At 41.2% G+C, this 26,654-nt stretch overlaps 1 protein-coding gene across 1 annotated transcript in view; it reads left to right on the forward strand.

The window, feature by feature from the left end:
• DNAH5 (dynein axonemal heavy chain 5) overlaps positions 1-26,654 on the forward strand; it is a 248,587-nt gene that overhangs the window by 160,301 nt on the left and 61,632 nt on the right. Inside the window, exons 55-61 of the mRNA XM_065398374.1 lie at positions 4,226-4,398; positions 7,847-7,977; positions 8,594-8,747; positions 11,149-11,416; positions 14,379-14,610; positions 18,793-18,907; positions 19,196-19,372. Of these exons, the coding sequence (XP_065254446.1) occupies positions 4,226-4,398; positions 7,847-7,977; positions 8,594-8,747; positions 11,149-11,416; positions 14,379-14,610; positions 18,793-18,907; positions 19,196-19,372 (1,250 nt within the window). The remainder of the gene's footprint in view (positions 1-4,225; positions 4,399-7,846; positions 7,978-8,593; positions 8,748-11,148; positions 11,417-14,378; positions 14,611-18,792; positions 18,908-19,195; positions 19,373-26,654) is intronic.

Below are 26,654 nucleotides of genomic sequence, written 5' to 3' on the forward strand. Positions count from 1 at the left end.
TTATAGGGTTACTAACTTACAAGCAATTCTATGAAAATGACTTTTGCTTTTAATTATCTTATTAATAGTTTCATCAGATGAAACCTGAAATGCTTAATTCAGCATTTCAAGATAAGTTTTTTAAAGTTTGGATATTAATCTGTTACCCAGCATTTTGCATGTTAACATCAAAATTATCAATTAAATGTAATTATTTTTAAGATTGCTGTAAATAAATTACTTTGTGTACACAGAACTAATGTACAATTAAGGATTCATAAATTTGTAGCAGTTTCAAAATTCCCATTGAAATTGAGAGGAGTTCTTGTTTTCATTGCATGCCTGGCAAAGGATGTGTGAACTATTAATGTTAGCAGAGCTTCTCGAGTTTACTTTGCGGAGTTCTAGTTTTTTGATTCATAGATTCATAGATTCTAGGACTGGAAGGGACCTCGAGAGGTCATCGAGTCCAGTCCCCTGCCCACATGGCAGGACCAAATACTGTCTAGACCATCCCTGATAGACATTTATCTAACCTACTCTTAAATATCTCCAGAGATGGAGATTCCACCTCCCTAGGCAATTTATTCCAGTGTTTAACCACTCTGACAGTTAGGAACTTTTTCCTAATGTCCAACCTAGACCTCCCTTGCTGCAGTTTAAGCCCATTGCTTCTTGTTCTATCCTTAGAGGCTAAGGTGAACAAGTTTTCTCCCTCCTCCTTATGACACCCTTTTAGATACCTGAAAACTGCTATCATGTCCCCTCTCAGTCTTCTCTTTTCCAAACTAAACAAACCCAATTCTTTCAGCCTTCCTTCATAGGTCATGTTCTCAAGACCTTTAATCATTCTTGTTGCTCTTCTCTGGACCCTTTCCAATTTCTCCTCATCTTTCTTGAAATGCGGTGCCCAGAACTGGACACAATACTCCAGCTGAGGCCTAACCAGAGCAGAGTAGAGCGGAAGAATGACTTCTCGTGTCTTGCTCACAACACACCTGTTAATACATCCCAGAATCATGTTTGCTATTTGCTATTTGCTATAAGTCATGTTTGATGAAAAGCTATTTCCTTGATTACATCCATCTTGATAAGAAGTCCTCCCCCCATTATGTACTTGTAAATGACAACACATTTAGATTGCTGTCACTCTAAAAATGAAGAACAGATCAGGTAAATAGAAGTAAATAGACAAATTCAGAGAAGTAAAAATGTCACCCACAGTACTTTTAACACAAATCCCTCATTTCCTATTACTCTCCTTTGATCATGATCGCTTCATCCTTCTGAACTAATCAGCTTTTTGGAAAAAATAAAATTTTCAGACTTCATCCTTCTCCGCGATTATCGGATGGTTTCTTTAATACAGCTACTATGTATTTTTGAGGTTCTCCTTTTCTCGTATCCTTGTCACAAACTAGAGGCTTTTCCAGAACCATGCACAAGCGAGGACTCTTTCCATCACTACAGTGAGGTCCTCCTTCATACAGGTCTCCCCAAAGAGTTGGTAAATGGGGAGGGATAGCTCAGTGGTTTGAGCATTGGCCTGCTAAACCCAGGGTTGTGAGTTCAATCCTTGAGGGGGCCACTTAGGGATCTGAGGCAAAATCAGTACTTGGTCCTGCTAGTGAAGGCAGGGGGTTAGACTCAGTGACCTTTCGGGGTCCCTTCCAGTTCTATGAGATAGGTATATCTCCATATATTATTATTACTCAGACATAGGTTAGGGGTTTGTTACAGGAGTGGGTGGGTGAGATTCTGTGGCCTGCGTTGTACAGGAGGTCAGACTAGATGATCATAATGGTCCCTTCTGACCTTAAAGACTATGAGTCTATGGTCTGCACCTCACTGTTCTCACATATATTCGTGTAATTAAAGTAGCCCCATTTGATCACATTAGTCTTTGATTTGCCAGTTTATTCAGGCATCACTACATTGATCAGTCTGTATTGGCCCCTCCAGAAAAGTCCTCCTAGGGTTCCAGATTTATTTCAGTGTGTCCAACTGCGTGTAGTCTTTCATTCCATAACCTCAGTTCTACCTTACCAGCTGTCGTATCCAAAGGCACAACACTGGCAGGGGTGAAAGTAACTTAAAGGACTTACTGGTACGTGGCCTCAATGGGAAGAGGCGTGGCCTCAATGGGAAGAGGCGGGGCCTTTCAAGATTTAAAGGCCCTGGGGCTCCGGCTGTGGCTGGGAGCCCCAGGGCCTTTAAAGCACTCCAGAGCTACCAGCTGTAGAGGCGGCTGGGAGCCCCGGGGCTCAGGGGCAAATTAAAGGGCCCGGGGCTCCAGCCACCATGGAGCTCCGGGCCCTTTAAATCACCACGGGAGCCCTGCCACCGCCACCCCGGGGCGGCAGGACTTGGGCTACGGCTGGGGTAGTGGTGGCAGGGCTCCGGGGGTGATTTAAAGGGCCTGGGGCTCCAGCCACTGCGGGGAGCCTGGGCACTTTAAATCCCCGCCGGAGCCCGGCTCCCGGGGCTCCAGCAGCCGGGCTCGGGCAGGAATTTAAAGGGCCCGGTGCTCCTGCCGCTGCAGGGAGCCCCAGGCCCCTTAAATCACTGCTGGAGCCCTGCCATCACTGGGGTAGCGGCGGCAGGGCTCCGGCGGGGATTTTAAGGGCCTGGTGCTCCTGCCACTGCGGGGAGCCCTGGGACCTTTAAAGCACCACCGGAGCTCCAGCAGCGGGGCTCGGGCGGTGCTTTAAAGGGTGCGGGGCTCCCCTCAGGGGCCGGAGCTCTGGGACCTTTAAATCCCTGCCTGAGCCCGGCTGCCAGAGCTCCGGCAGTGATTTAAAGGACCCGGGGCTCCCCACAGCGGCTGGAGCACCAGGCCCTTTAAATCACTGCCAGAGAAGCCGGTCCAGTCTGGCACGGCATACTGGCTCTTGCCGGTATGCCGGACTGGACCAAACTGCCTTACTTTCACCTCTGAACACTGGTTATGAAACTCTTTCGTGATGTAAGGTGCTTGATGACTACAATAGATTAACTCAATGCTGGAACAAGTCACCTGAAAAATGGCAAAGCAGCTGGACTTGATGATGTATGCACAGTTCAGATTAAGCATTTTGATCTTGCAATCAAGTTATGGGTATTATACCTTCTTAACAATTGCTCATCAACCCTTAGAATACCGAAATTACGGTGATGAGCCCATGTAATTTTTGAGGTAATAGGAAGGTAAGCAGAAGCCTATTGATGCTGCACCCTGTATCTACTAGAAATACCCAATGGTCATAGCGAATTAAAGCTTTTCACAGAGAATGTGCCATGGCATTATCTCTCTGAAGTATATAGGATAAAATCCTAAAGTCTGTGGAGTTTTAAGCATGTAATTGAGAGCAGAATTTAGTTGTGTATCATTTTCACTGTCAGCAAGGGATGTGGGGGAGTGTGGTAGCGAAATGTGCTATCCACCTCTTTGCACCACATGTCTCTATCCATAATTGATTAATATTAGGATACAAATGAAGATAAACTTTGGCCAGGTGCTTAGTATATGCATGTTTACCTGCATTCACTTTTTCATAGCTATGTTGAGCAGCTGTATTATGTCTTGCCACATAGCAGAGCCTCATGGAAAAACATAACTTAAATTATGGGTGTAGCCTTTCTCTGCCCATGTTATATGCCTAGGAAAACTGCATAGCTTTTTTTTTCAGATGCTGGTATATGAGGAATTTAAATGTTCTAGATTTAATAAAGAAAGAAGTGGTCCATGCATTTTATTTTAGAGACTTTTTTATTGAATTGTATATCATGCAGTCAATTGTTCTGACCTTTCTACAGTTTAATTTCTATCTGAGGTAAATAAAATGAGGTGCGTCAACTTAGTTTGCAATGGGCATGTACTTAAACTGCCAATATATCATATTAATAGAGAATACAGCATAATAAATGGGCCCCCTTGTTTATGTGCACGGTGTCTGCTTGTTTGTAAAATAAACTTACATTCCCAGTGAATACTGCATTTAAAAAAAAAAAAAAAGTGTGGCATCTGCTACCAGTTATAGTACTTTGTTAAGGTCTCAGTCCTGATGTCATTTAACTCAGATATGATTGATTTCCAATGGAGTAGGCGCAGGTCCTAAATCATTCAGCCATCCACTTCAGAGGACATAGGAAAGAGGTTACAAAAATGTGATGGCTGATATCTAGAGCATATCTTTAGGGAAAGAGAAAACTCAGCCCTCCTCAGTAATTTCCACTCTTAACAACTTGTTATCACTTCTTCTCACAGGTGAAGAGCCAGAAGAAACTGTCTTTGATATGCCTAAAATCTATGAGCCAATTGAATCTTTTAATCACCTAAAGGATCGTTTAAATATGTTTCTACACACATACAACGAGAGCATTCGGGGTGCACGTCTGGACATGGTGTTCTTCAAAGATGCTATGATTCATTTAGTCAAGGTAGGATGAGCACTTTCTCCTCCTCCTGCCTTTTCATGACCAGAAGTTTGACATTATAAAAGATTTTACTTTCTGTAATCATGTGGGATTTCAGTTATTCTGTCAAATAAAGTGGGGGTATAGGCTTGTATTTTGTTTCTGTTTTAAAGTAACATAACACAAGTCTAGATTTTTGCATAGAAATATAAAGGGCTAGATGTGCATTTAACCACAGTTCCAAATACCGAGTGGTGAGGCATCCAAAGGAAACACAATTCCTTGGAGCTTTCCTCACCTGAATGGGTAATAGAGCACATCAACCCTCTATAAAATGCATCAAACACACCTTTCCTCTCCCATCTAGCCAGAGAAGTAGAACCATGGTTTTACATACAATGCTTTTCTTTGCCTTTTTATATTAACTGGGTTGCAGAAAGTAGTATTGCCTTCCCCCACCCCCATCCCTCACTCTGCCCATAATGACAAAACCCACAGTTGGGGTAGCACCAAAGCATCTTTGTAGGGAAAAGCAAGGTCAGCCTTACTCAGCCGCACAGCCATTTAGAATGGGGGCAAAGTCTAGCTACAAATTTCCACTCCTGATTCACAGTATGCTCTCTTGTTTTGTCAAACCTCAGAACGTGAAACTCATTATACTTACTGCACACAGCTGATTATAATTCCGAGCACAGTGGAACCCAGGATGATGGAAACACAGAAAGTTTCTAAACTAAATAGTAATATCACCCTAATTCTTCTTTTGTAAACTGCAAACCTTGTATTTCTCCACTGCACCGTGGGCTCAGCCCTGTTTCTCAGCCATTATTTTAATAAAAGTTGTGGTGAGGTCGTATATTAGATTACTTGAACTAGATTACATTAATTGAAAAAAATGTGGTAAAAAAGTACTAGTAAGTAGTAAGTAAATAAATCTAAATGACACTTGTTGAAATAAAAAACCCCAACTTTGATGTGCTGTTGAAAATTGCATTTTTGTGTTTGATTGTTGAAAAATGAATTAAAAAAATTGGGTAATCTGAAAAAAGTAACTCAGAGCAAATTAGTGAGGTTCTGCTAACAATTTTTAGTCTGGTAAGTAGTGGTGGTAATCCTGTCCGGGTATAAATTTTGGTCCAAACCCTTATACAACAGCATTAACTGTTCGTAAATGTATACATGCATAGATTAAGGCAAAATGGTAACACTGTGATTACTTGCCTGACTTCACAGGCCATTGAACCTTGACCAGTAACTGTGGGATCAAGCCCATAACTTCTGTCTGAGCTATGTCATATCTGTTAGAAAGATATCCAATCTTGACTTAAAGACTTCTATTGACAGAGAATCAACCAAAACCCTAGGTAAATTGTTCCAATGGCTAATTACCTTCACTTAAAAATGTGAACCTTATTTCTAGTCTGAATTTGCCTAGTTTAAGCATGACAATCTCACTGTGCCTTTTTCTGGTAGGTTAAAGAGCAGAATCTACTGTCAGATGTCTCTTTCTTACATAGGTTCTAATAGACCATGATCAAGTCACTTCTTAGCCTTCTGTTGGCTAAACTAAATAGATTAAATGTCAGTCTCTTATTATAAGGCATGTTTCTGGATCTCAAATACTTGTATAGCTCTTTTCTGAACCCTTTCCAGCTCAACATCCTTTTAGAAGAGTGGACACGGGAACTGGACATATGATTCCAGTAACGGTTTTGCTAATGCTGTATTCAGAGGGAATACACTTTCCTACTCCTACTTCATATTACTTTATACATCAGAGGATCCCATTAGTCCTCTTAGCTACAGCATCACATTGAGAGCAGATGATGAACTCTCAGCAACTGGGCTCCAGAGCCATGGACAAATACGTGACGGCTGAAGAGGATTCCCGTCTGCGGGGCTATTTATTGCTTCCTTGGCTGTTCTCCCAGGCTGGTTGCAATGTACCAGTCAGACCTGTTGGGGGAGGCATTGTCTGCCCCTAACAAACCTGCTGAATGGTGGCAAGGAGACGGAGTGAGGATGTGGAGCCTAAGACGGTGCTTTAAAACAGAGCTTTCATCCAGTAACACAAGACAGGGCCCATTGGGGCAAAGACTTGCATTCCCCAGTAATAACCTAGGTTGCAGAGAAGCCCATAGCAAAGCCTATACCTGGCTTTTTAAAAGACAGCTAGGAGCCAATCCCTGATCTTCACTGCTGACATTCCTGCTGTGTCTGTCTATGTGAGAATGAGTTCATTTAAAGGAATTCCCCATCCTGCTGAGCAAATCCACCAAACCTAACCCTAGAGTAGATACCACTCTCCTCAGCCCACCTTGTTCACTGCAGGCCCATTATCCTGGTGATCAGTGCAGTCATTTGCATGTAAATTGAAGGAGAATTTGGCTCTTGTCACTAAGGGTACATCTGCACCTCAAACTGGAAGTGTAATTTCCAGCTCGAGGAGACATGCCTGTGTTAGCTCTAATCAAGCTAACGTGCTAAACATAGGTCTCCTCAACTTGGAAATTCTGCCTCCATCTCGAAGTGTAGATGTACCCTTATGACAGAGCTAGGTATGAAGGGAAATGTGGGGCATGATCTGATCACTATTCCTTTGTTTAAAATACATTTAAAATAGTGAGATGGGAAGGAAAAAGAACTCCACTTGTGAAATGTTCTAGCCCAATAATATATAAAAATGCCACTACTACAGTGAAGGTGGCTGATTGTGGAAACAGAGGATTGTGCTTCTTAAAAAACTGTACAGTACTTTGCTTTATCTATCTAGGTACTTACATGGTACTCATGACCATGGTATGGGGATGTCTCAGAATCATTAATGGATTTTATCATCATGATGCCCATGGAAGACAGGGCAACAGGAACACCATTTCACAGATGGAAGACCGACTCACAGAGTAGATTAATTGAGCTGCCCAAAGTTGCACAAAAAGCTTATGGTTGACGTGCAAATTGAACCTAGGCTTCCTGTATCCCAGCCCAGGGCTTTGTCCTCTAAACTATCCTTCTTCTCCCCAATATTTTGAAGTTACATTAATAGCTCTCAGTCTGACACTACACCAGTAACTCTGATGACTAATGAGTTACTTTTGATTTACACAAATGAGAAATCAAAATTAATGTTAAATTTACAGTGAACAGTAAGGGAGATATAGAGCATAAGGTTTATATGGTATTACAGGAAATCCTGTAGAAATCTATTCTGACAAGACAACACTGTTATCATATAGTAATATTTAAAGTGGAAACAGCACTTCCTGTGCTATAATGGTATGTTGTGTTTACATGTGATCAGTTTCTCATACAAATAAGTTTTCAAAATTAAAGGATTTGTAATTCACAAAATAAAAGTGTGATAATTCTAAGGTTCTAACTAATTCAAAGGTTCCCCTTGCTATGGTGGCTTAAATTGTTCTGGCACAAACATTCCATATATTTAGCAACAAACTGCCATGTTGATCTGTAGATTTCTCGTGTGATTCGCACCCCTCGTGGAAATGCTCTCCTCGTTGGAGTTGGTGGCTCAGGAAAGCAGAGCTTGACTAAACTGGCATCATTCATAGCTGGCTATGCTACATTCCAGATCACTTTAACAAGGTAGGCTGTTGAACAAGATATATTTAAAAAACGTGTACTCTGATTTCTGGGTTTTGGATTCCTTCTACAAGCAGAGCATATAGTAGCAACCACAGTTGAGAATGGAAACGTGTGCATCCTTAAGAGCTTTTTAAAAATGTTTGCCTTTGTTTTCTGTGCTGAAATTCAATGTGTCCTCCCAGTCTGAATGACGTTCTTAAATAAGCAAAAAATAACAGGTTAATGCCTAAGATTACTGTAATTAAAAGCCTGGAGAAAAATGTTTTCTTAATTTAGTTTACTTTGTGCCTTTGAGAGTGTGTTTTGTGTGGTTGGTTTGTTTGCCATGCATCACTAATCCCTTTTGTGTTTGAGTGGGTCTTTAAGAGTAACAGAGAAAGGGGGCAACATTTACCTCTTTTAAAAAAATAAATGATGACAAAATTACAAATTGGGTATGTTTATTTAAATTGAGACTTAAAATGGGCTGTGGCTCTTTAACCACTCTAAATGGATATTCTTGAGCATAATTACATAGTTTGTGCATTGAATGCAAAGATATTTTTGCTGGGCACATTTGTTTACCAACATCCCCGTTTAAAAGTTTTGAGTGGCAACATAACTGTTTTTTCTCTAGATCATACAACACTTCAAACCTGATGGAAGACCTGAAGCTCTTGTACAGGACAGCAGGGCTACAAGGAAAGGGCATCAGCTTCATTTTTACAGATAATGAGATCAAAGATGAGTCTTTCTTAGAATACCTGAATAATGTTTTATCATCTGGAGAGGTACAATTTTTACTTTCTTGTTTCTTTCATCCTTTTCGGTTTTGTAATCAGGGAGCAGAGAGAGGGCCTGATTATGGGTAGCTTGATTCATGTGAGTAGTCTCTTAGACATCATGGCAGCAGTTTTACAAATGCAGTCTCAAGTGATATGCGGCACTGGAATCTTAATACAAATTGGTCATCTCTCCATCACAGAATCTGACTGTGTGGTGAGGCAAAGCTGTAGCAGCCCTCAGTGGTGAAAGAACAGGTTAAGGACTATTTATAAAAGATGGACATGCACCAGAACATAGGCCCGGATCTAATGCCTCTGAGGGTGCTGAGAGAGTTGGCTGATGTGATTGCAGAGCCATTGGCCATTATCTTTGAAAACTTGTGGTGATCAGGGGAGGTCCCGGACAATTGGAAAAAGGCAAATATAGTACCCATCTTTAAAAAAGGGAAGAAGGAGAATCCGGGGAACTACAGACCGCTCAGCCTCACCTCAGTCCCTGGAAAAATCATGGAGCAGGTCCTCAAGGAATCCATTTTGAAGCACTTGGAGGAGAGGAAGGTGATTAGGAACAGTCAACATGGATTCACCAAGAGCAAGTCGTGCCTGACCAACCTGATTGCCTTCTATGATGAGATAACTGGCTCTGTGGATATAGGGAAAGCGGTGGACGTGATATACCTTGACTTAAGCAAAGCTTTTGTTACAGTTTCCCACAGTATTCTTGCCAGCAAGTTAAAAAAGTATGGATTGGATGAATGGACTATAAGGTGGATAGAAATCTGGCTAGATCGTCTGTCTCAATGTATAGTGATCAACTGCTTGATGTCTAGTTGGCAGCCAGTATCAAGTAGAGTGCCCCAGGGGTCTGTCCTGGGGCTGGTTTTTTTCAACATCTTCATTAATGATCTGGATGATGGGATGGATTGCACCCTCAGAAAGTTCACAGATGACACTAAGCTGGGGGGAGAAGTGGATACGCTGGAGGGTAGGGATAGGGTCCAGAGTGACATAGACAAATTGGAGGATTGGGCCAAAAGAAATCTGATGAGGTTCAACAAGGACAAGTGCAGAGTCCTGCACTTAGGAAGGAAGAATCCCATGCACTGCTACAGGCTGGGGACCGACTGGCTAAGCGGCAAGGACCTGGGGATTACAGTGGACGAGAAGCTGGATATGAGTCAACAGTGTGCCCTTGTTGCCAAGAAGGCTAATGGCATATTGGGCTGCATTAGTAGGAGCATTGCCAGCAGATCGAGGGAAGTGATTATTCCCCTCTATTTGGCACTGGTGAGGCCACATCTGGAGTATTGCATCCATTTTTGGGCCCCCCCACTACAGAAGGGATGTGGACAAATTGGAGAGAGTCCAGCGGAGGGCAACGAAAATGACTAGGGGGCTGGGGCACATGACTTACGAGGAGAGGCTGAGGGAACTGGGCTTATTTAGTCTGCAGAAGAGAAGAGGGGGGATTTGATAGCAGCCTTCAACTGCCTGAAGGGGGGTTCCAAAGAGCTCGGCTGTTCTCAGTGGTGGCAGATGACAGAACAAGAAGCAATGGTCTTAAGTTGCAGTGGGGGAGGTCTAGGTTGGATATTAGGAAAAACTATTTCATTGGGATGGTGGTGAAGCACTGGAATGGATTACCTAGGGAGGTGGTGGAATCACCATCCTTAGAGGTTTTTAAGGCCCTGCTTGACAAAGCCCTGGCTGGGATGATTTAGTTGGTGGTAGCCCTGCTTTGGGCAGGGTGTTGGACTAGATGACCTCCTGAGGTCTCTTCCAACTCTAATCTTCTATAATTCTATGATTCTATGAAATTTAGTGCAGAGCTATTAATCCCTTAGAATGAAAATATGTGAATCAGGTCTTCTAGATGTCTTGACAAACTCAAACTGAGACACATTATAGAAATAAAGGATGAGATCTGAAACAATGTGAACTTTGTTTCTTAAACATTTATAAAGTTTTCTGTTTGATTCAGAGTTTTAGTAACTTTCAGAAGTAAAATAGGCTTGTGCGGGAAGGAGGTAAAGTTATACCTAAAATTACTAACATACATTGTATTTAGGGTGGCAGGTTTTGTTCCAGAGAGGTGTTTTAACTAGTTAACTTAACACTAAAAGAGGGAAATTAACCCAAGTGTATTAAAGCAGCAAGTAAAATTAGTCATAGTGGGTCTGATTCTCTATTCTTAGACCAATTTGTTACCAGTGTGACTCCACTGGTTTTGATAGAGTCAATGACATAAAACTGATGAAATGGTGTGGAGCGAGGGGCCCAATGTGTTTATATCAGAACTGTATGCACCTACTTGGCATGCTCTGTGAATGAGAGCTTCCACAGTACATCATTCCAGTCACAATAGCCCACCAAACTGCTTTTAAAAAATCTGCTTCTTTTTGTTAAGGTCTCCAACTTGTTTGCACGTGATGAAATTGATGAGATCACTAGTGATCTCATACCTGTCATGAAAAAGGAGCACCCACGTCGACCTCCAACCAATGAGAATTTGTATGAATATTTCATGACCAGAGTCCGTCAGAACCTCCATGTAGTACTTTGTTTTTCACCAGTGGGTGAAAAATTCCGAAACAGAGCCCTGAAGTTCCCTGCCCTTATTTCTGGTTGCACTACAGACTGGTTCAGCCGGTGGCCTAAGGATGCACTGGTTGCAGGTGAGTGTTAGTTGCAGCTCTGTAGTCCTGCTATGCTGCATCTGGAAATTCAATGAAGTAAATAGGGAAAATTCCCCCCCTTACTAAATGGGCAAGCTTCTTCGACTCATAATATTGGATTAAGCTTTTCTTTGTTCTGTTTGAGGTTAATAGTGTAGTCTGTGACACCCAGAATCATAAAAGACTCTATTGTGTCTCTTTTAAAGGCAAATGTCCATTATATAAAAAAGGCTTAAAATGTGATACTGGAAAAATCCTTCACCCTTAAAGATACCCTTTAGTCATTCAAAGAAAAGATTAAAAACAAATAATAAATACTTTATTTTCGGGACTTAGAACAAGTTTTAAGTCATAATTGGCTACCCTCTAAGTTTCCTTTCCCCCCTCACTGCCTTCTCTAAGATGCTCCACTTCATATTTTTGCATGCTGCCCAAATATCTGCTAAAAGCGGCCGTGGAATGTTGCTGAAAAAATCCACATCCATTACTCTATAAGTTGACTAGAAAAATACCAGAACATTATTTAGTAAAATATATTTCTGGACCCATTGTTTAAGTAACCTGATAGCTAATATTTTAAAACATTCCATATTGTTGAACCTTACCTGAAAAAGTCCTGATGTGAAAACGCTGAACAAAAGAAAGAAATTAAACCTGCACATTTGAAACCAGTCAAGAAGGGAATTCTTCCCGAAAACATTACTAGAGTGTGTGCATATTTAGCAGATAAGCCACAAAAGAATAATTAGCCAACATGGGAGGAAGAAATGTGAAGATTATGCTGGTTGCACTTTTTTCTTTTGGGAGGATAACTATATCATTAACATCACAAATGAGTATATTTTAATGAAATCATCTTCAACGCGATTGTTTCTGAAGAAAACTTTTATTATCGAGTGCTCACTTTCTCACTAAGTTAATAGTTAATGGGAATGTTCTAGAGGCTCTTCGGCAGGAAATAGGTGGATGATGATGTAGGGTTTGGAGAGTGGGCGGAATAGGTTCAAAACTAGTGAGGATGATCGTTTCAATTCAAAAGTAAAATGAATATTCTACCTATGAGTTGGAATAAAAGGGATTTAATACCATGTTAGTTTTCAAAATAAGCAGAGTTGATAGCTCTATTTAACCACATGAGCAATACAATGAGTTTTTAGAGTAACAGCCTCAATTTCAGAAATACTGAACTCACACAACTACCTTTGAAGTTAATGGGAGCTAAGGGTGCTTAGCAGCTCTGAAAACTGGGAACTAAGGAATCCTGGGCAGGACACTGGCACAATGCCTATACCTGTCGTATACCCCATTTTCAGGGTTTAAGTGGGACATAGGCTGTGTCCTGATCCCTTTCACATGGGTAACTTCACCCTAAACCTTCATTTTGGTAAAAGCCAACCCGTACTATTGAGAATAAATGTGAAAAAATAAAGGCATCCGTCCCTGTGTGAAAGTATGGCCACAGAGTCATGGACAGGATAACAAACTCAGTGCAAGTCTGTCTTTTGTGGGAGAGTTATGTTCAAACAGTAACTGACAGATATGTAAGCCAAGGTTGTAAGGTGTCAATGCCCACTTTGACTGTGAACAAGACTATTAGATGAAGACAAATACAGAAGGCTGAGTTCTGGATCAGCTGTGTAAGTACAATGCACATGTTCCTTTCTCTTTCTCTCATACGGCCTGAGAACAGTAGGTGGAATGTGGTGATTGCTACATATGGGGGGCTGGATGGCTCAGGAGTTAGGTGCTGGGATATGGAATATTTTACCTTTAAGTCATTGATTTGAAAATAGCAAGATCAGAAATGACTAAGAGCTCTTATGTTCTGTTGGCTGCTCAAATGCCTATGTGAAATGAATAAGTATTGAGACGACCAACTCTAGTGACCAGGTGTGTCTCCCTATTAGCAACGGCCACTAGCTTCAATAGTGGTTTCTGAGGGTAGTGTCAGTAGAATGAAGCTTTATTTAGTGGCCATAGGACTTGATGATAAGCAAAATATCACCACATAACCTGTAGCATCTTAGCCAGGCCATCTGGGGAGCTTAATTGTCAGTGATCAGCCTCTCACACAAATAAACTTCCTAAGTATTTTGGAAAGCTGAGGTATCACATCAGTGTTTACCATATAACTTCCCCCAATTGTTTAGTTTGTTTTTAGAATGTAGTGCTAAACAGATAGCATTGCAGACTCTCAACTAGAGTTTGGCAAAACTTTTTCAGCTAATATATTTTTTTGCTGAAAAATGCATTTTGGGGGCTCCAAAACTATTTGTGAATTCAGGTTGAATTTGACAAATAGTTTCAACCAAAAAAAACCCCCAAAACCCCCAAAAGTTGACACTTTTTGTTTCAACATCTTTGAAACGTTTCATTTGACTTGACGTTTTATTTCAAAATGGCATTTCATTTTCAAATTTGATCAATTAAAAAAACCACAAAGGGTGAAAAATGGCTAAATCACAACAAAAAATCTGAAAAAAGTTTTGTTTCAAGTAAATTGAAACATTTCTGTAAAAGCCCCTCCTGGTTCACAGCTTTAAAACAGATTTGTTGGCTCTTAATATCTAGAGTTCCAGACAGATGTGCAGAAGAGAATAATATGCTGTGTATCAGATAGCCAGAACCCTTTGTGTAGAATCTACTTGCAGATGTCTCTAGCCAACAAGTGTTGCCTGATCTATTCAGCACTCTGATGAAGATAGTATAATGTGTGTTTGCATATGGACCCATATAAATAAAAAGCTATTTAAAAATATGCCACTTGTTCAGCCCACATGCACTCCAGAAAATGATGTTGAGTTCAGTGGCTTTTTGAGACCTGATAGGTAAATTAGGTAAAACTCTTCTCCATGATGTTGCTGACACACTGCATGCTGTCGTAGAAGTTTTCTTCAATATTTACATGTAAGAAACTAATTTAAATGGGTTAGTTCACAACCTTTTTTTCCTTTCTCTAAAGTATCTGAACACTTCCTATCCTCATATGAAATTGACTGCACCACTGAAACCAAGAAGGAGGTGGTGCAGTGTATGGGCTCCTTCCAGGATGGGGTAGCAGAGAAGTGTGTTGACTACTTCCAGAGATATAGACGTTCTACACATGTGACTCCAAAATCCTACCTATCCTTTATTCAGGGATATAAAGCTACCTACAAAGAAAAGCATGCTGAGGTGAAGACATTGGCCAATAGGTAAAATGCCTTATTTGTTCCTTTTTCTTTTTCTCTCTCCCCCAAATGGGTACAGAACAGCTCATGACAATCAATGGTGATCTCAATTGATGATTCTGATCACTTTATAAAGAAAACACTGATGTTGGATTTGAATTTGCCTCTCAGGTTTTTCATTTTGTGGGTATTAATATATTTTATCCAATATTAGTGCCATTTTTTGGCCTACAAGCTAGAGTATTTAAATCTATAACAATGAAATAATGTAAGTGGTACTTAACAGGTAAATAAACATGTGAATCTTAGTTTGTTTTTCAAAGCAATTCAGTCATAAACAACATCACTTTGCACAGTAAGCTCTTATTTCCATATTTTTCACATGAGCAATGGAACACGTACATGTGGTATGATTTTACACTCAAAAGAACATCTAGTTTATCAGAAGGGTGCTTTCTTGTTAAAATCTCATCTTGTTTTATGTGAAACAGATGGGTATTAACCTTTCTGTGAATTCTGGAGCGCATCTCTCATTCCTCTGATGCATGCTTTCTGCTTTCATGGCCCAAGAGCCTCAGTATATCCTCTGCAGATTCAGGATGATGGACCTTCTACTCAAGAAAACCCAACAAGGTGGTTTGATATGATCCAGATAATTTTCAAATATATTTTTTAAATCATCCAAGTCTCTACAGTTCATATTTAAATATGTTTAAAATAGTGTGTAAATCAAGGAATGATGTGTAAATTAAATTGCTTGGCCCCTGCAGCACCAGTCTACAATTTGCAATTAAATAAATTGCAACCAGTATTGGACACCTTCAGCAAGGAATCAGACTGTAGCTTACTTAACTACAGTGCATACTGTGGCTTGGTTGCCAAATGAATCCATCATCTTGCCTTTCTGGTAATGGTTAGGGTCTTTTAAAACCACAAGGCCAGACCAAATCTCTGACCTTCCCAGCCACCACAGATCTCAGCTCAGTGCACATCTTCCAAGGCTTGGCTTTAGTGGTTGTCAACATCTAGGTCCCTAGCCTGCCGTCGACCTGGCAGCTCCATTCTGTTGCTCTACTCATCCTCTCCTTTTCTTGTATCTGAAGAATCAAAGTTCTTTGCTTCAGTCCTGGCAGCCACCCTGTCCTCTGACTGGCAGCTCTGTGCTGCTGTGTCTGGTGATTCATGCTGCCTAAGCCTTCCTGTATCTTCCTGTCCAGCAGGCAAGAAACCTAGCATTTTCAGCTTGCCAAAAGAGCAGCGACTTTGTCACATCATAGCACTGGGAGCTCATGTTGAGTTGTTTGTCCTCTGTGATGTCTAATGGCTTGTCAAAGGGCTAACAAGATCCTTGTATATATAAACGGGAAGTTGTGAATAGGAGTAGGGAGATGATTTTTACCTCTGCCTTATGGCATGTATGGCATTGGTGAGACCAGTACTGGAATACTGAGTACAGTTCTGGTGTCCTCATTTAAAAAGGCTGAGAAATTGGAGAGAGTTCAGAAAAGAGTCACAAAAGTGATTTAAGGGCTGGAGAAAATGCCTTACAGAGCGACATAATGAGCTCCATCTGTTTAGTTTTTCAAAAAGAAAATTGAGAGGTGACTTGATGACCTTCATGGGAAGAAAATGCTGTGTTCTAAAGGGCTCTTTAATCTAGTGGAGAAAGGCATAACAAGAACCATTGCGTGGAAGCTGAAGCCAGACAAATTCAATTTAAAAATAATGCACACATTTTTAACAGAAAGGGTGATTAACCAAGCGAAGTAGGGAATTCTCTATTTCTTAACGTCTTCAGGTCAAGATTGGAACATGTGCATTAGCCATGTAATTGGGCTCAGGACAAGGGTAACTGTGAAATGTGTTATACAGGAGGTCAGACTAGATGATCTATTGGTACCTTCTGCCTTAAAGTCTATGAATTTTCCCAGCCTGCTCTACATTCTTTGACTCACTTTGGTTGGGCATTACCTTCTAATATTTGTTCATGTAGGCTTTTCAACCTAGAAATTAAATGTTTCATTCATTCATTTGATGTCACATGATTCAAGTTGCAGGATCAAGGTACTTTTGAAACTCTAGCCAGAACAAATGCCCAGTGATTCGGTGCCTTAATTTTTTAGTGTCTCATTGTGAGATATTTCTAAGGATCCCAATTATTGGAAAATGCTTCCCACCCTCTGAAAATCAGACTTCTTTGGGTGAACCACAAATCAGAAATGGATGCTATGTTTAACTGACTTCCCTGTAAAGTAATTGTTAGTTTCACAGTTTCAAGAATTACTATAGAGAGAAGGTTTTAGTTAAAAATGGGGAAAGCACCTTTTACAGGCCATGTGTTCCCTTACATGGTTATCTACTGTTCACTCTCTGGTCTTGAGCCCAACAATGATCGCTGTCAAGCGATTAAAAAACATAATCACAATTAATTGAGTGAGTAATCACACTTTTAAACAATAATAGAGTACCATTTATTTAAATATTTTTGGATGTTTTCTACATTTTCAAATATATTAATTTCAATTACAACACAAAGTACAAAGTGTACAGTGCTCACTTTATGCTTATTTTTAATTACAAATATTTACACTGTCAAAACCAAAAGAAATAGTATTTTTCAATTTGCCTAATATGAGTACTGTAGTGCAATCTCTTTTATCATGAAAGTTGAACTTACAAATGAAGAATTATGTATAAAAAATAACTGCATTCAAAAATAAAACAATGTAAAACTTTAAAGCCTATGAGTCCACTCAGTCCCACTTCTTGTTCAGCTAATTGCTCAGACAAACAAGTTTGTTTACATTTGCAGGAGATAATGCTTCCCGCTTCTTGTTTACAATGTTACCTGAAAGTGAGAACAGGTGTTCTCATGGCACTGTCATAGCCGGCGTCACAAGATATTTACATGCCAGATACGCTAAAGATTCATATGTCCCTTCATGCTTCAACCACCATTCCGGAGGACATGCGTCCATGCTGATGACGGGTTCTGCTTGATAACAATCCAAAGCAGTGCGGCCTGATGCATGTTCATTTTCATCATCTGAGTCAGATGCCACCACCAGAAGGTTGATTTTCTTTTTTGGTGGTTCGGGTTCTGTAGTTTCTGCATCAGAGTGTTGCTCTTTTAAGACTTCTGAAAGCATGCTCCACGCCTCGTCCCTCTCAGATTTTGGAAGGCACTTCAGATTCTTAAACCTTGTGTCGAGTACTGTAGCTATCTTTAGAAATCTCCAATTGGTACCTCCTTTCCGTTTTGACAAATCTGCATGAAAGTGTTCTTAAAATGAACAACATGTGCTCAGTCATCATCCAAGACTGCTATAACATGAAATATATGGCAGAATATGGGTAAAACAGAGCAGGAGACATACAATTCTCCCCCAAGGAGTTCAGTCACAAATTTAATTAACACATTTTTTTAACGAGCATCATCAGCATGGAAGCATGTCCTCTGGAATAGTGGCTGAAGCATTAAGGGGCATACAAATGTTTAGCATCTCTGGCATGTAAATACCTTGCACTGCCGTCTACAAAAATGCCATGTGAACACCTATTCTCACTTTCAGGTGACATAAATAAGAAGTGGGCAGCATTATCTCCCGTCAATGTAAACAAACTTGTTTGTCTTAGCGATTGGCTGAACAAGAAGTAGGACTGAGTAGACTTATAGGCTCTAAAGTTTTACATTGTTCTATTTTTAAATGCAGTTATTTTTTTGTACATAATGTAAGTTCAACTTTCATGATAAAGAGATTGTAGAAAATGTAGAAAAACATCTAAAATATTGAATAAATTTCAATTGATATTCTATTGTTAAACAGTGCGATTAAAACTGTGATTAATTGCGATATTTTTTTTGAGTTAATCGCATGAGTTAATGGCAATTAATCAACAGCCCTAATATTCAGCAATCTTTAGTCATTGTGTGCATGCAGAGTTCCATAGGTTTCTCCCCGATTTGAATTGTCTTAATAGAAAATTCCTGTTTAACCTGTGAAACACCAATTTCTGATAAACAAGGATAGTGGAAAATTACATAATGGAAAACTTCGATGACAATTTTTGTACCAATTTCCTTGACATGAAACATTTTTGGCAGTAGCTTTCATATTCATCTTGTTAGAAGAATAATTTTAAAAGGAGAATCATAAAATAGCTAAGGAACCTGTTATGCTCTTTGCTTTGTATTTTAAATTGTAGAATGAATACTGGATTGGAGAAATTGAAAGAGGCATCTGAATCAGTGGCTGCTCTAAGCACAGAGCTGGAGGTTAAAGAAAAGGAGCTTCAGGTTGCTAATGAAAAAGCTGACATGGTAGGCATAGCTTTGTATGTGCAGTGCTCTTTAACGTCTTGTGCTTCCTTTCATTTTCTCATTGACAAGGAATAATTTAAGAAGGAGGAGTCAATTAGGAGTTAAAAAGGGAACTGTGGTATAGCATGACAATAGTGAATGTAATATCCTTATTTGAATATCCTAATAGTTCATGGATATGAAATTAGACAGATGGATTTTTACACTGAAAATTAATACACAGTAACAAATTCTTTCAGCAGTGTATTTTCTTTGATATTTGCTGTTTGTGTTTTTCCCCATTTTTAGGTTTTGAAAGAAGTCACTGTGAAAGCACAGGCTGCTGAGAAGGTGAAAGCTGAAGTACAGAAAGTGAAAGATAAAGCCCAGGCTATTGTAGACAGCATTTCAGCAGATAAAGCCATTGCTGAAGAAAAGTTGGAGGCTGCTAAGCCTGCTTTAGAAGAGGCAGAGGCAGCTTTAAAGGTCAGTATTAAAAGACAGGGACAAGTAGGTCTACCATTTTCAGAGGATGTGCTCCATAGAAAGTAGGCTGGTGGGTTGAGCCACATACCCTACCAGTTGACAAACATTTCCCTTTTATCTCATAAATGTCGGTCAAACTCAATATGCTCATGAGTTAGTTAATCCTACAACAAAAGGAATGCTTTCAACACTTAAATACTGATTGTGATTTTTCATGTTAAACTCGCAGCAACTCACATATGTAAAAGCGACTCCAGTCCTTGGTTTTGATATCACACTGGTAACCAGCTAATGCCACTGCTGATATTTTGTTCAAACACTGCTGAATAGACAGTGACTACAGTGCAAACCTGCTTTATTCCATCCTAACATAGGTCTCTTCCCTCTTGTCTTATATTTTCTCCTATTATGTATATTGCACCAAGTTTACTGCTGTCCTACTCCCTTTGCCTCCTTCTTCATGACTACTTCTGTCAGGTCTCCAATACCTGGAAACACTGTTGCCACTAGTTTTCCCATGTTCCCTTTGTCTCCAGCTTTGGACACTACTCCAAAAGACATCTTTGCTGTGAAGTGTTTACGCTGTAATGGAGTAGCTCATTCTGTATGTTCTTGGTAGTGGTAATGTCTGTTTCTGCCCATGACTTTACATGGTGCATCACTGGGAGTGAAAGTCCCATTTTAGTTTAGTTTAGATCAGTGATACTCAGACCTCAGTGGTTCAGGAGCCAAATTAGCAATCAACATTACTCAAAAGGTGTGACGGGGAGGCAGGAGGGCGCAGTGTCCCGCGTGCTGTGTTCCCCCAGGTGCAGTGGGCAGAGACCACAGCAGCCATGAACCAAGCAGCGGGGGACACAATGCAGATGATTGCATGTGGCAGCTGCGGTATGTACATGGTCCTAGCGGGGGTGCCTGGCCAGAGGTACGTCTGCATGAAATGCCGCCTAATAGAGCTGCTGGAAGAAAAGATCCGAGGTTTGGAGATTCAGGTAGAGACCCTGGTAGAGTTTAGAAGGGGGTTTGAGCAGCTAATGGAGCAAAGGCAAGGGGTGGTTGAAGGGGAATGCTCAGGGGTACAGGTGAAAGCAGGGGCCAGGGTCTGTGAGGGGGGAATGTCGGGGGGAGAACAAGCGCAGTGGAAGCATGTGACCATGAGAAGCAGGCCAAGGAAAAGGAGGGTCAGTGAAGGAGAAATAGAGCTCAGAAACAGGTTTGGGTGTTTGGATAACGAGGAAGGGGTGCAGTAGATGGTCACTGAAGGGGGAAGGGTGAGGAAGAAGAGAAGAGCGGCTAGTCCCATAGAAAGAGGGGAGGAGTTGATGGAGACAGCACCAAATCTGGGCCCCGGGACAGTACAGGGTGGCATAAGAGAGACTATAAGGGAAAATAGGAACAGACAGGGGTTGCGACTAGAGGGAACAGGGGATAGATTAGTAGATCGCACTGTCACCAGGCAAAGGCAGGTTTATGTGATTGGGGACTCCTTACTGAGGAGGTTAGACAGGCCTGTGACCAGGGCGGACCCAGAGAACAGAAGGGTGTGCTGTCTGCCGGGCGCTAAGATACGGGATGTGGACCTGCGGTTGAAAAGGATCCTAAAAGGAGCAGGTAAGAACCCCTTGATCATCCTTCACGTAGGAACGAATGACACGGCTAGGTTCTCGCTAGAGAGAATCAAGGGAGATTATGCCAGGCTGGGGAAGACGCTTAAGGAAATCGAGGCTCAGATCATTTTCAGTGGGATTCTGCCTGTTCCTAGAGAAGGGCAGCAAAGGGCTGACAGGATTGTGATGATAAATAGTTGGCTAAGGGAGTGGTGCTATAAGGAGGGCTTTGGGATGTATGGCCACTGGGAGGCTTTCGGGGACAGGCAACTGTTCTCACGGGATGGACTTCACCTAAGTAGGGAAGGAAATAGACTTCTGGGAGGGAGGCTGGCTCATCTCATCAAGAGAGCTTTAAACTAGGAATTCAGGGGAGACGGTTGGGAGATGTCCAGTTAATCTCCACGCCAAATTACAACATTGAGAAGGAGGGTGACGAGACAAGAACAGACATAGCCGGGGGGAAGAGATTGGACATAAGGAAGATGGGGGGGATGGATACTAGACTAATAGGTCATACTGGCTGTACAGTGTCGGTACCAAATCGGATAACAAATGGGAGGGAGGCTAAACGGCATAAATTAAGATGTTTATACACCAATGCGAGAAGCCTAGGTAACAAAATGGAGGAATTGGAGCTCCTGGTCCGAGAAATGAGACCGGATATCGTAGGAATAACCGAAACGTGGTGGAACGGTAGTCATGACTGGAGTACAGGTATGGAAGGGTATGTGCTGTTTAGGAACGACCGGAACAAAGGTAAAGGTGGGGGAGTAGCATTGTATGTCAATAATGAGGTAAACTGTAAAGAAATAATAAGTGATGGAATGGATAAGTCGGAGTCTGTCTGGGCAATACTCACATTGGGTAAAAAAACTACTAGAGCCTCCCCTGGGATAGTGCTTGGGGTGTGCTATAGACCGCCGGGATCTAGCCTGGATATGGACAGGGAACTCTTTAATGTTTTTAGGGAAGTAAATACTAATAGGAACTGTGTAATCATGGGAGACTTTAACTTCCCGGATATAGATTGGGGAACAAATGCTAGTAACAATAATAGGGCTCAGATTTTCCTAGACGTGCTAGCTGATGAATTCCTTCATCAAGTAGTTGCTGAACCGACGAGGGGGGATGCCATTTTAGATTTGGTTTTGGTGAGTAGTGAGGACCTCATTGAGGAAATGGTTGTAGGGGACAACCTTGGCTCGAGTGATCATGAGCTAATTCGGTTTAAACTAAATGGAAGGATTAACAAAATTAAATCGGAGACTAAGGTTTACGATTTCAAAAGGGCTAACTTTAATAAATTAAGGCGACTAGTTAGGGAAGTAGATTGGACTAACATATTTATGGATCTAAAGGCGGAAGGCGCCTGGGATTATTTCAAGTTGAAGTTGCAGGAGCTGTCGGAGGCCTGTATCCCGAGAAAGGGAAAATGGATCGTAGGCAGGAGATTTAGACCGAGCTGGATGAACGAGTGTCTCAGAGGGGTGATTAAGAAAAAGCAGAAAGCGTACAAAGAGTGGAAGAGGGGAGGGATCAGCAAAGAAACCTACCTTATTGAGGTCAGAGCATGTAGAGATGGAGTGAGAAAGGCCAAAAGCCGTGTAGAGTTGGACCTTGCGAGGGGAATTAAAACCAATAGTAAGAGGTTTTATAGCCATATAAATAGGAAGAAAACAAAGAAAGAAGAAGTGGGACCGCTGAAGACTGTAGATGGAGTGGAGATTAAGGATAATCTAGGCATGGCACAATGTTTAAACGAATATTTTGCATCGGTCTTTAATGAGGCTAATGAAGGGTTTAGGAATAGAGACAGCGTGACAGAGGGGAATAAAGGAGGGGGGGTTGACATTACAGTACCCGAGGTAGAAGCCAAACTCGAACAGAATAACGGGACTAAATCGGGCGGACCGGATGATCTTCATCCGAGAATATTAAAGGAACTGGCGAGAGAAATTGCAAGCCCGTTAGTGATAATTTTTAATGAATCTGTAAACTCGGGGGTGGTACCGTTGGACTGGAGAATAGCTAATGTGGTTCCTATTTTCAAGAAGGGGAAAAAAAGTGACCCAGGTAACTACAGGCCTGTTAGTTTAACATCTGTAATAGGCAAGGTCTTGGAAAAAATTTTGAAGGAGAAAGTGGTTAAGGACCTTGAGGTCAATGGCAATTGGGACAAATTACAACATGGTTTTACGAAAGGCAGATCGTGCCAAACCAACCTGATCTCCTTCTTTGAGAAAGTAACAGATTTTTTAGATAAAGGAAATGCGGTGGATCTAATATACCTCGATTTCAGTAAAGCGTTTGATACGGTACCGCATGAGGAATTATTGGTTAAATTGGAAAAGATGGGGATCGATATGAAAATCCAGGGGTGGATAAAGAACTGGTTAAAGGGGAGACTGCAGCGGGTCGTACTGAAAGGTGAACTGTCAGGTTGGAGGGAGGTGACCAGTGGAGTTCCTCAAGGTTCGGTTTTGGGTCCGATTTTATTTAATCTATTTATTACTGACCTCGGAACCGAATGTAGAAGTGGGCTGATAAAGTTTGCGGATGACACAAAGTTGGGAGGTATTGCCAATTCGGAGAAGGATCGGGATATCCTGCAGGGAGACTTGGATGACCTGGTAAACTGGAGTAATAGTAATAGGATGAAATTTAATAGTGAGAAGTGTAAGGTGATGCATTTAGGGATGACTAACAAGAATTTTAGTTATAAGCTAGGGACGCATCGGTTGGAAGTAACGGAGGAGGAGAAGGACCTCGGAGTCCTGGTTGATCGCAGGATGACTATGAGTCGGCAATGCGACGTGGCCATGAAAAAAGCTAATGCGGTCTTGGGATGCATTAGGCGAGGTATTTCTAGTAGGGATAAGGAGGTGCTGCTTCCGTTATACAAGGCGCTGGTGAGACCTCATTTGGAGTACTGTGTGCAGTTCTGGTCTCCCATGTTTAAGAAGGATGAATTCAAACTGGAACGGGTACAGAGAAGGGCTACTAGGATGATCCGAGGAATGGAAAACCTGTCGTATGAAAGGAGGCTCGAGGAGCTCGGCTTGTTTACCCTAACCAAAAGGAGGCTGAGGGGGGATATGATTGCTCTCTTTAAATATATCAGAGGGATAAATACCAGGGAGGGAGAGGAATTATTTCAGCTTAGTACTAATGTGGACACGAGAACAAATGGATATAAACTGGCCGTCGGGAAGTTTAGGCTTGAAATTAGACGACGGTTTCTAACCGTCAGAGGGGTGAAGTTCTGGAATACCCTTCCGAGGGAAACGGTGGGGGCGAAAGACCTCTCTGGCTTTAAGATTAAGCTTGATAAGTTTATGGAGGGGATGGTTTGATGGGATAATGTGATTTTAGTCAATAAGTCAATAACGTGCCATCGCTGGTAATTAGTATCAATGGTCAATGTGGGTCTGGCTGGAGAATCTTGCCCGCATGCTCGGGGTTCTGCTTATCACCATATTTGGGGTCGGGAAGGAATTTTCCTCCAGGGTAGATTGGCAGAGGCCCTGGAGGTTTTTCGCCTTCCTCCGCAGCATGGGGCAGGGGTCGCTTGCTGGAGGATTCTCTACGACTTAAAGTCTTTAAATCATGATTTGGGGACTTCAACAGCTGAGTCATGGGAGAGAATTATTCCAGGAGTGGGTGGGTCAGATTTTGTGGCCTGCATCATGCGGGAGGTCAGACTAGATGATCATAATGGTCCCTTCTGACCTTAAAGTCTATGAGTCTATGAGTCTATAAAAGAGCCACAGTAATGTGAATTAATTCACTATTATTGTCACAGCAAAATGACTGACCACATATTCTACAATTAGTTAATAACATAGTAAAAGCATCCTGATTGGTTAATAACTTAGATCGGTTAATAATTAAATCACACAGTGTTTTCATATCATGTGCTGCCAAGAGCCGCAGGAGACACATTAAAGAGCCACTTGTGGCTCCCGAGTTTCAGTCTGAGAATCACTGGTTTAGATCTTGCACTGTATAATTCAATGGGCATTTACACTAGTATGTAAAGTGATAAATAATAATTCAGCAAAGAACTTTTGTTGGAGGATAACTTCAGTTCCCATTGTTGAAACCTGTTAATCTAATAGTGGAGAGCTGTTGGGGCGGGAAATGAGAGTCTCTGAAGAGCAAAGCAATGAGTGGGAGGTATGGACTAGTGATGGGAAAACCTCTAGGTTTGCAGGCTCATGTCAGAGAAGTATTCAGACTTTCAGATGCTTTCCTTAACTCTTGAGCAGCCTTCCCCCCAAATGCCTTTCTCACTCAGGTACATTATTCCTCCAAATACACCCCTCCTTCCTCTTACCTGCTCTTTAGGGAGGAGGCGGAAGATGATATTGGCCTTGCAGGACTGATTTTTCATGAAAAGGTGATTTGAGAGGCCTTCTCTATTCTTCACATAAGAATAGTGGCTTTTGTGCACACTAAGATCTCAGAACACTATAGTGCATTTTGAGACGTAAACTCCAAGGTGCCCTTTTAAAGCAGAACTGATCATAAGACTTGGGGTTGCAATGACTGAATCATGCTGCATCAGAGTGAAATAATAGGCCTCTGGTCACACTCAAAGATATAAATAAGTGGGATGCCCCTGAAGAAAATCCTCCCAATAAAAAACTCTGTAAAAGGGGATGGGGCTCCAAGTTATCTTGACTACTTCTCCAAGAAGATCTGTGCACCAAGGAAGCTGTAATCAAATACTTAGGAACTTTCTAATGGTTTGGTTTCCATTCTAATATGTGAAGGCTTTGAATATTTACATATTTGATCCATATTAGCTCCCTTGCCTAATGAAGATGAAGACAGCAATGTAATGTGTGACTGTGACAGTCGGAATGCAGTGATAGCATGTACAAGTCATGGATCTGTAACTAAGATCCAGCTATTAGGTATAGTACCATGTAAAACAAAACAGAATTATGGTGCTAGGATGCTTTGTAGGAGTTTTGGTTACTGCATAAACTGCTCAAACTACCCCGTCAAAGTTTATGGTATCATCAGAAGGCCTCAGTGGAATTAATGCACAGTAATTCAGTTACCTGCAGTATATTTGTCTTCTACCCTATACCCTGTTCCTTGTTTCATTCTGTGATTGACCAAAAATAAATCTCCAAAGCGAGTTAGTTCTTTGCCAGCTATTTTTTTAATGCAGCTATCCTGGTTTTACTAATACTAACTGACAATATAATCTTTGTAAAATAAATTCCAATATCATCTGAGATATAAAATTTAAATAATGCATGTAACATTTCACTCTGGGTAAAGGTGTCAAATACATTACATAGACACTTATACTCTGTAAAATACAGATGACAATTTTCCATGAGGATATCATTGTTTTCTCCATCTGAGAAAGAACTATGTTGGCTTCATCTGCGCTATAACTGCTCACATGACAGCTTCAATAGGGAAAAAGACACACAAGCAGGAGCTAACAAGCATATGAATAAATATGTATGTAAAATTATTTTAACATTATTTCAGACCACAATTTCCTTTGAGTCAGAGAACACTCCTTGTCAGTTGTGATTGTTGCATAGATTGGTTTTCTCATTATAATAACCTGGCAAATTATGGTCTGCAAGGACTTGAGAATTTTAAATTATTTACTAAGAATTTAATGGAATTTTGCTAGCAGCACA

This window comes from Emys orbicularis, chromosome 2 (assembly GCF_028017835.1).
Source record: "Emys orbicularis isolate rEmyOrb1 chromosome 2, rEmyOrb1.hap1, whole genome shotgun sequence".
Classification (NCBI taxonomy): Eukaryota; Metazoa; Chordata; order Testudines; family Emydidae; genus Emys; species Emys orbicularis.